Genomic DNA, 11,004 nt, shown 5'->3' with positions numbered 1-11,004 from the left:
TAGAACAGAACTAGAACAGAACTAGAACAGAACTAGAACAGAACTAGAACAGAACTAGAACAGAACTAGAACAGAACTAGAACAGAACTAGAACAGAACTAGAACAAGTCTAGTTTATAAATGAAATGAGCTTTTTTCGTTTTTAATAATATTGTCTCTTTCTCTCTTTCTTTATTTACAGTTACAACTGCTTTAATGTGTTACGACTGTAATAGTGAATATGATGGACGTTGCGGTGATCCATTCGATCCTTATTCAATAGGTGAAGTCAACTGTAGTAAACAGGAACCACGTGAACATCTCAAGGATAAGTATAAACCAATTTTATGCCGTAAAACTGTACAAAGGGGTAAGATAACATGAACATACAAAAATAACAAAAGAAATAAGGAAATATAACTAAAATTTTGGGAAATTTTCTTTTCTTTTACTTTTTCTAAAAAAATCTAATCAACAAAATGAAACCAGTTTATGGCAAGGTGCGTATTGTTAGAGGTTGCGGTTATATACCCGATGAACGTACCGACGATAACGAATGCCTGAAACGTTCGGGTACCCATGATGTACAGGCTTTGTATTGTGCCTGCACCACTGATTTATGCAATCATGCTGCATCAACATTAAATAATAATAATAATAATTATTTAATTCATTTAATGCCCTACACAGTAGCTGCCCTCTTTATAATGTTTTCGTGTCAACGTATTAATTTTCATTTAAAACAAAATTCATAAATATTATTAAAAAAACACTAAAATAGCAAATTAAATGATTATTTCATTAAATGTTAAAAAAGCAAAGAAACTAATTCGTAACTAAAAGGGCAGAAGTCATAGATGAAAAATAGTTAAAGATAAAGAAAATATTGAAAAAAGGGATAAAATAATTAAGCTAAATTATGAAAAAAATATAAAAAATAAAACAAAAAAAACCATTTACGCTTGACGATAAACATGATAAAACAAAAAAAACTTTAATAATAATAAGTTATTAAATAATTGAAAGAGTCTATATGAAAAAAACTTAAAAAAATTATAACAAAAATTAAAAATTTAGGTTTGAATCTTAACAACAAATAAATAGCTAAAATTTTAAAGAATTTTCTTTTTAATTATTGTTTTTTTTAATTATTGTTAATTTTTTTTGCGGTTTTTTGAATAATTATTTAAATTTAAAACTTTCATTTCCAAACCATACAATAGTAAAACTGCCTAAAGATTTATTTATAAATTTTAAGTATTAATAAGGTTAAGAAGATTTAATAATTAAATAGTAATTTAAACAAAAAAAAAAAAAATAAAGAAAAACTATGGCTTTTTTCGAAAATGTTAGAGAAAATCTTAAGAACAACAAAAAATAAAAAATGGCTAGAAAAAAGTGGTTGTAAAATTTGTAAAACTTTTAGTTTTGTTTGTTTTTTGAATTTTAGTTTTTAACTGACAAAATTATGTTTCTTTTTAATAAAAAACACAACAACAACCATAAATGAATCATATTTTAAATAAATTTAATGGAATTTAATAATAAACTTTAGTTAAGTTTAAAAGAAATTAAAAATGAAACCTATTTCTCGCTATTTCTCTGATAACAACACTGTTTTATCTTAAGGGTTTTTACAGTTGCCTGATAATACTGTTTTAATGTTATGATAAGACCGTAGCACTGCAGTCATTATCATAACAAAACTACCGTTTTATCTCCAATAAAACAGAATTTTAGAGTTTCCCAAACCAGGAATCTCTAAAGATCAGCAATTGAGTGCTTATAAGCAAAATGAAAACACAATTTTTTAATAAAAATTCTCTAATCCAAAATTCTTTAGAAAGTCATAAGATAACGTCTTGAAGACTTCTCTAAAGAAAACAGTCTTTAGCAGGGGATTTTTTATAAAGAACTTTCTTTAGAAGATTAATTTCTAGCGGAAGACACTTTTAGACATCTTTTCTATTAAAAATTGTATTTAGAAGATCTGTTTCTACGGAAAACTCTTCTCGCAAAACTTGTATGTCTATAAAAGACCCGTTTCTATAGAAAAATGTCTTTTCAAAGTCTTCTCTGTAGAAAAAAGTCTTTAGAGCAAACATTCTTTTTTTTAGAAATCTTTTCTATAGAAAAAATACAGTCGAAATACAAATATAGAGACATTTTTCTATAGAGTATTTTATTTAGAGAATGAATTTCTAATGGAAAACATTTCTAGACATATTTCCTATTAAAAATTGTCTTTAGAAGATCTGTCTCCATAGAAAACTCTTCTCATAAAACTTATATGTCTTTAGAAGACCCGTTTCTATAGAAAATTGTCTTTACAAAACTTTATTCTATTGAAATTTGTCTTTAGAAGACTTGTCTATGAAAAGGAGGGGTTAAAAGAGTCACTTCTCTATAGAACTACCTGAAATCAAATTTTCAAAATCCTCTCTATAGAAAAAAGTTCTTAGAGCAAACATTCTTTTATTTAGAAGTTTTTTCTATAGAAAAAATACTGTCGAAGTACATATATAGAGAAATTTTTCTATAAAGAACTTCATTTAGAGAATGAATTTCTAATGAAAACCTTTTTTAGACATATTTCCTATTAAAAATTGTCTTTAGAAGATCTGTCTCCATAGAAAACTCTTCTCACAAAACTTATATGTCTTTAGAAGACCCGTTTCTATAGAAAATTGTCTTTACAAAACTCTATTCTATTGAAATTTGTCTTCAGAAGACTTGTCTATAAAAAGCAGGGGTTAAAACAGTCACTTTTCTATAGAACTACCTGAAATCAACTTTTCAAAGTATTCTCTATAGAAAAAAGTCTTAAGAGCAAACATTCTTTCTTTTAGAAATCTTTTCTATAGAAAAAATACAGTCGAAGTACATATATAGGGAAATTTTTCTATATAGAACTTCATTTAGGGAACGAATTTCTAATGAAAACCTTTTTTAGGCATATTTCCTATAAAAAATTGTATTTAGAAGATTTGTCTCTATAGAAAACTCTTCTCGCAAAACTTGTATGTCTATAGAAAACCCATTTCTATAGAAAAATGTCTTCACAAAACTCTATTCTATTGAAATTTGTCTTCAGAAGACTTGTCTATAAAAAGCAGGGGTTAAAACAGTCACTTTTCTATAGAACTACCTGAAATCAACTTTTCAAAGTCTTCTCTATAGAAAAAAGTCTTTAGAGCAAACATTCTTTCTTTTAGAAGTCTTTTCTATAGAAAAAATACAGTCGAAGTACATATATAGGGAAATTTTTCTATAGAGAACTTTATTTAGAGAATGGATTTCTAATGGAAAACATTTCTAGACATATTTCCTATTAATAATTGTCTTTAGAAGATCTGTCTCAATAGAAAACTCTTCTCACAAAACTTGTATGGCTTTGGAAGATCCTTTTTCTATAGAAAAATGTTTTCACAAAATTTTATTCTGTTAAAATTTGTCTTTAGAAGACTTGTCTATAAAAAGCAGGGGTTAAAAGAGTCACTTCTCTATAGAACTACCTGGCCAAGACATGTCACTATAGAAATCAACTTTTCAAAGTCTCTTATATAGAAAACTGCCTTTAGAATAGGCTTTAGATAACTATCTTTGTTTTAAAAGACTATTCTATAAAAAGATAAAGTTAATATACAGAAACAGTTATTAGAAGAGATTTTTTATAGAGAATGTATTTAAAAGAGTAATTTTTAATGGAAAACTTCTTTAGAAGACTTTATTCTATCGAAAACTGTCATCGCAAAACTTGTCAGTCCTTAGTATGGAATTTCCTATAGAAAAATGTCTTCACAAGACTCTATTCTGTTGAAATTTGTTTTAAGAAGACTTGTCTACGAAAAGCAGGTTTTGAAAGAGTCACTTCGCTAAAGATCTACTTTTGGAAGAGACGTCACTATAGAATTCAACATCTCTAAGTCGTCTATTTAGAAAACACTCTTTAGGATAGACTTTTTTATAGATAATTCTCTTTTAAAGGTTACCTTTCTATTGCAACATCTTCTAAGAAATATCTTAAAACAAGACTTTTCTAAATGTTTTTCAGCGAGACTTCTCTATAGAACACAGTCATTTTTTTAGAAAATTACCTTAAGAAAACTCTCTCCTACAGAAATCTGTCTATAGGAGAGAGGAGAGACTTTTCTATGGAAAAAATAACTTTAAACGAGACTTCTCTATAGAAAACGGACTTGTTTTTAGGAAATTTTCCTTAAGAAGAATCTCAACTACAGAAATTTGTCTTTAGAAGACTTTTCTATGGAAAGAATGTTATTAAACGAGATTTCTCTATAGAACAGAGACTTGTGTTTAGGAAATTTTCCTTAAGAAGACTTACTTCTATAGAAATCTGTCTTTAAACACAGTCATGTTTTTAGAAAATTACCTTAAGAAAACTCTCTCCTATAGAAATCTGTCTTTAGATGACTTTTCTATTGAAAAAATAACTTTAAACGAGACTTCTCTATAGAATACGGACTTGTGTTTAGGAAATTTTCTTTAAGAAGAATCTCACCAACAGGAATCTGTCTTTAGAAGACTTTTCTATAGAAATAATGTTATTAAACGAGATTTCTCTATAGAATGGAGATTTGTGTTTAGGAAATTTTCCTTAAGAAGACTTTCTCCTATAGAAATTTGTCTTTAAACTGTTTTATGGGGGACTTTTCTATAGAAATGTGTCTTGAGAACATAATGTTTCTTTTGCAACTTTGTAAAGGAGTAAAATTTCTTTAGAAGATCAGGTGGAGACTTTTTTCTATTTAAAATGTTTTGAAGATACTTTTCTATATAAAAAACTGTTAGTTTTTAAAGAAAACTGTTAGTTTTTAAAGAAAACTGCTAGTTTTTATAGAAAACTGTTAGTTTTTATAGAAAACTGTTAGTTTTTAAAGAAAACTGCTAGTTTTTATAGAAAACTGTTAGTTTTTATAGAAAACTGTTAGTTTTTAAAGAAAAATATTAGTTTTTAAAGAAAACTGTTAGTTTTTATAAAAAACTGTTAGTTTTTAAAGAAAACTGTTAGTTTTTATAGAAAACTGTTAGTTTTTATAGAAAACTGTTAGTTTTTATAGAAAACTGTTAGTTTTTATAGAAAACTGTTAGTTTTTATAGAAAACTGTTAGTTTTTATAAAAAACTGTTAGTTTTTATAAAAAACTGTTTGTTTTTATAGAAAACTGTTTTACAAAAATCTGAAATTTGGTTTTCTTTAAGTAAAACCTTTTTTATAGAAAACTCTTTAACAAAGATCCGTTTTTTAATCTTTCTAAAGAAAACTTTTTTTAAAGTTCAATTTTTATTGAAATTTTTTCTTTTCAATTATAAAATTCCACTAAATTTGTTAAAAAAACAAAAATGCTCTCATTATAATAAATTAATAAAAAAAATTGTAAAAAACAAAACTCTCAGACACTTAAATAGTAGTAAAATAAAAATGGACATTTCTTAAAAGAAAATAATTCTTAGATTCATAAAAAAAATTTTTCAAAAATTTCTAAAACTTAAAACAATTCTTTTGTGTAAATTAGTAATAAATAAATTTTTATTAAAATAAATAAAACAACAATAAATTATAAACAATAACAGAATAAAACTCTCATTATTAACAAAACAGTAATAAGAAAAAAAAACTCCTTTAAAAAAGTTTAAAAAATAAATAAATAATTTTTTTTGTGAAATAAACTAAAGTCCACTTTAAAAATAAACACTCTACATCATTTCAATAGTAAAAAAAGAAATAATAATAAAAACTAATTCATCGAACTTAAATTTCTATGAAATAATAATAAACAAGAAACATATATATTTATTTCAAAAAAAACCAAAACTTTATAAAGAAAATATATATAAATAATAAAAATCTTCCTATGATACCATTACAACAAAAAGAAAAAAAAAACATTATACATATTTAAATGTCATGGAGTATTAGAAAGATTAAATAAATAAAATTTACTTCAAGAAAAACTATATATTTATGAAAAAAAAACTAAATCTGTTTACTTTTCTTTTTAAAGTTTTGTTAATGATTTTCTTAAAAAAAAAAAATTACAAAAAATTATTTATCATATGCATAACACAAAAATAAAAACAAAATATATTTATAAAATTAAAAAAAATCAAGGTAATAGTTACAAAAATTAAAAAAAAACATATTTTTTGGATAAACAACATTTATAAGTGCAATTATAAGTAGAATTTTTAAAAATTTTAAGTTTAAAGTTTTGTTTAAAAAAAAAAGAAAATTATTTAAATTTTATTTAAATTTTATTATTAATTTCAATAAGTTTAAAGAAAAATATAACTCAACTTAAACAGTATTTTACAAGAAAATTACACAATTTTTAAAATTATGTTTATTCTATATAAACAATAAAAACTTGTTTCAAAATTAAGCTTTTTAACAAAAATTAATTATTTAATTTTTTTGCTAAATATATTTTTTTTATTTGTTTTATAAATTTAAAGAATTATTAGCTTAATTTTTTAAATAATTATTTATAATAATTTTTAATAATTGTTTATATGTTTTTATAATTTTTAGTTATTTTATATAATTTTTTGTAATTTTTTATAATTTTTTATAATATTTTAAAATTTTTTATAATTTTATAAAATTTATTATAATTTTTTTACAATTTTTATAATTTTTTATAATTTTTTATATTTTGTTATAATTTTTATAATTTTTTATAACTTTTAATAAATTATTTTTTTATATTTTTTTTAATTTTTTATGATTCTTTCATAATTTTTTATAATTGTTTATAATTTTTTATAATTATTTATAATTTTTATAATTTTTTAAAATTTATTATAATTTTTTACAATTTTTATAATTTTTTATGATTTTTTTATAATTTTTTATAATTTTTTATATTTTGTTATAATTTTTTATAATTTTTTATATTTTTTATAATTTTTTATAATTTTTTTTAATTTTTTATAATTATTTATACTTTTTCATAATTTTTTTATAATTTTTTATAATTTTTTATAATTTTTTATAATTTTTTATAATTTTTTATTATTTTTTATAATTTTTTATAATTTCTTATAATTTCTTATAATTTTTTATAATTTTTTATAATTTTTTATAATTTTTTATAATTTCTTAAAAATTTTTTTATAATTTCTTATAATTTTTTATAATTTCTTATAATTTTTATAAATTTTTATAAATTTTTATAAATTTTTATAAATTTTAAAAATTTTTTAAAATTTTTTATAATTTTTTATATTTTTTATAATTTTTTATATTGTTTTATAATTTTTTAAAATTTATTATAATTTTTTAGTATTTTTTTTTTATAATTCTTTAGTTTTCTCTATAAAAGTGTCTTTTAATGGCAGTTTTTTTTTATAGAATACTTTTCTCAGAACAATTTTCTTTAGAAAGACATCTTCTCAAGACAAACTATCTCCTTAAGATAGTTTTCTTTAGACAATAGACTTCTTCAGACTTTTCCAGTGTAATTTTTTAGGTAAAAGTATTTTCAAAATGGTTTTCTTTAGAGAAGTAATTCTCAATCAATAGAGTCTATTCAAAACTGTCTTTTTAGAAAATTTGCTTTTAAAGAAATTTTCTCTAGAATGTTAAGTTCTCAAGACGTGTTTCTAAAGGAAAGTCTTCTCAAGAATGTTTTCATTCGAATATTGTCTTCTCCAGAGAGATTATTGATAAAAAAGTATTTTCAATAAAGTTTTCTATAGAGAAGAGTTAATTCAATTTGTGTTCTTTGGAAAAGAGTCAGTTTTCAATGGAATAGTCTGCTCAGTATAGTTTTCATTATAAAATTGTTTTCTCAAGACAGTTTTCTCTAGAAAGGTGTATTCTTAAGTTGGCTTTCTTTAGAGAAGTGTCATGACGAGTTTCTGAAGAAAAGACAGTTTCCTTTAGAGAAAGGTGTGTTCTAAAGGTAGTTTTCTTGAGTAAACTCTCTTCTTAAGATAGTATTCTTTAAAGAATGTACTTTCTATAGAAAAGTTATTTAAGGACAGTTTCTTTAGAAAGGTGTCTTCTGAAGATAGTTTTCATTGGAATATTGTCTTCTCAATAGTGTGTTTTTTATTAAAAAGTCTTTTTAAGATAGAAGAGTTTTGTCAAAATAGTTTTCTTCTCAGGACAGTTTTATTTAGAATGATGTATTCTTAAGGCAGTTTTCTTTAGAGAAGTGTTCTCTCAAGACGAGTTTCTAAAGAAAAGACTTCTCAACACAATTTCCATTAGAGAAGTATATTTTTTCATTAGAATATTAATTTCTTAAGGAAGATTTTTAAGTAAATAGTATTTTCAATATATTTTTCTTTAGAGAAGAAATCTCTCAATTTGTGTTCTTTGGAGAGTTTAGTTTAAAGACCCTTTTTTATAGAATGGCCTTCTTAGGGTAGTTTTCTTTAGAGACGTGTCTTCTTAAGATAGTTTCCCATAGATAATTGTCTTCCTAAGACATTTTTCTCTAGAGAAGTGTCTTTTTAAGATAGTTTTCTTTAGAGAAGTGTCATCTTAAGACAGTTTTCTTTAGATGTGTCTTCTCAAGAGAGTTTTCTTTAGAAAAGTGTCTTCTCAAGAGAGTTTCCTTTAGAAAAGAATCTTCTCAAGACGGATTCTTAAGAAAATATATAGTTTTCTTTAGAAAATAGACTATTCAAGATAGTCTCCTTTAGAAAAGTGTCTTCCTAAGACAGTTTTCTTTAGAGAAGTAGCTCCTTAAGACTGTTTTCTTAAGAGAAGTGTCTTTTCAAGATGAGTTTGGGAAAAAAAACGTCTCAAGATAGTTTTCTTTAGAGAAGCGTCTTCCTAAGACAGTTTTCTTTAGAGATGTGTCTTCTTAAGAGAGTTTCTTTAAGACATGTGTCTTCCTAAGACAGTTTTCTTTAGAGAAGTTTTCTTTAGTGATGTGTCTTCTTAAAAGAGTTTCCTTTAGAGAATTGTCTTCTCAAGAGAGTTTCCTTTGGAAAAGGATCTTTTCAAGACAGATTCTTAAGAAGATATAAAATTTTCTTTAGAGAAAAGATTTCTTTATAAGTTTTCTTTCGAAAATAGACTATTCAAGATAGTTTCCTTTAGAAAAGTGTCTTCCTAAGACAGTTTTCTTTAGAGAAGTGCCTTCTTAAGACTGTTTTCTTAAGAGAAGTGTCTTTTCAAGATGAGTTTGGGAAAAAAACGTCTCAAGATAGTTTTCTTTAGAGAAGCGTCTACCTAAGACAGTTTTCTTTAGAGATGTGTCTTCTTAAGAGAGTTTCTTTAAGACATGTGTCTTCCTAAGACAGTTTTCTTTAGTGATGTGTCTTCTTAAGATAGTTTCCTTTAGAGAAGTGTCTTCTCAAGAAAGTTTCCTTAAGAAAAGGATCTTCTCAAGGCAGATTCTTAAGAACATATATATTTTCTTTAGAGAAAAGACTTCTTTAATAGTTTTCTTTCGAAAATAGACTATTCAAGATAGTTTCCTTTAGAGAAGTGTCTTCCTAAGACAGTTTTCTTTAGAGAAGTGTTTTCCTGAGAAAGTTTTCTTTAGAGAAGTGCCTTCTTAAGACTGCTTCCTTTAGAGAAGTGTCTTCTTAAGACAGTTTCCTTAAGAAAAGGATCTTCTCAAGATTCTTAAAAAAATATATAGTTTCCTTTAGAGAAAAGACTTCTTTATTATAGACTTCTTTATTAAAGACTTTTAATATAGTTTTCTTTACAAAAAAGGAGCTTTTGAATAATTTGTTATCAGATTTCTTTATAGAAGAATTTATTTATTTTTTTATAATTTTATTATTTTTAATATTTTTTGATCATTTTATTATTTTTATAATTTTTTATTATTTTTTTTTTTTAATTAATTATATTTTTTTAGTATTTTTTTAGTATTTTTTTTAATTAATTATATTTTATTTTTCTTTAAAAAACTTAAAAAACTTTAAATTGATGTTAAAAATTTTGGAAAAATTAAAAAAAAGAAATCTCATATATTGTTTGTTAAAGGTCTGTCTTAATATAAAAACAAAATAATTATATATATAAAAAAAACTCTAGTAAAATATTAAAAAAAAAATAATATAAAAAACAACAACTAAATTAATAATATTAAAAAAATTTCATTAAAATTGTAGATAATAATCTATTTAATTTTTAGTACATATAAAATAAATATGTTAAAAAGAAGAAGAAAAACAAAAAAACTTTAAACACTAGCCGGAAAACAAAAAAAAAACAAATCTCATATTAAAATATATTTAAATATAAGAAACAGAAAAAAAATAAATAAATATTAAAACAAGAAAAAAATAAATATTAAAAGAAAAAAAGTTTAAATATAAAGAAAATTAATAATAATAAAAAAATAAAACAAAAAAGTTCTTTAATACAAAAAAAAAGCAACTAAAATAATTTATTATAATAAAAAATAAAACAAAATCTTTAATTAGATATTAATAATTAAAAAAAAATTATATAAAAAAGCAATGGGTTTAAAGAAAAAAATAAATTAAAAAAAATCATAATTTACGTGTAAACTTGACACGCTTAAACATTTTACATAACAAAACATAACTCCGCCCCTCCTACACACATTAAAACATAATTAAATTACAAAAACAAATTAATAAAAAAAATAATTATTTAAAAAAAAAATATTTACGCATAAATGGATTTAATTAAAAAAAATCACAAAAACTAAATAAAAAAATGCGTAAAACCATATCATGAGCTTTGCTTAAACTCTTGACAAAAACAAAAACAAAAACCAAAAAAAAATAATAATTAAACATTCAACGCAATAATCAAAACAAAACATCATTAAAAGCATTAATTCATTAACTTAAAAACAAACAAAAAAAAATAAATAAATAAAAAAATACCTTCCATGGTTTTAATATTTTTTAAAAACAAAAACAACAACAACAAACCAAACACCTTAAAAACACTGCTAAACAACAACAACAACAACAACAAGAAGAAAACAAAACAAAATATTTAAACATTTAAGTTTTTAAAACCAACACCTACAAACCAAAAACACAAACAAAAAAC

General features: G+C 22.6%; 1 protein-coding gene across 1 annotated transcript; it reads left to right on the top strand.

Annotated features, from left to right (window-relative positions):
* Nucleotides 1-160: 160 nt before the first annotated feature.
* LOC111684260 lies at nucleotides 161-1,338 on the top strand. The gene is made up of 2 exons (XM_046955822.1): nucleotides 161-349; nucleotides 469-1,338. The coding sequence occupies exons 1-2, from the start codon at nucleotides 196-198 to the stop codon at nucleotides 732-734; spliced, it is 420 nt and encodes a 139-aa protein (XP_046811778.1). The 5' UTR covers nucleotides 161-195; the 3' UTR covers nucleotides 735-1,338.
* The last annotated feature ends 9,666 nt before the right edge of the window (nucleotides 1,339-11,004 follow it).

Source organism: Lucilia cuprina, chromosome 6, assembly GCF_022045245.1.
Source record: "Lucilia cuprina isolate Lc7/37 chromosome 6, ASM2204524v1, whole genome shotgun sequence".
Lineage (NCBI taxonomy): Eukaryota > Metazoa > Arthropoda > Insecta > Diptera > Calliphoridae > Lucilia > Lucilia cuprina.
This window is presented reverse-complemented; position numbering and strand designations above follow the sequence as displayed.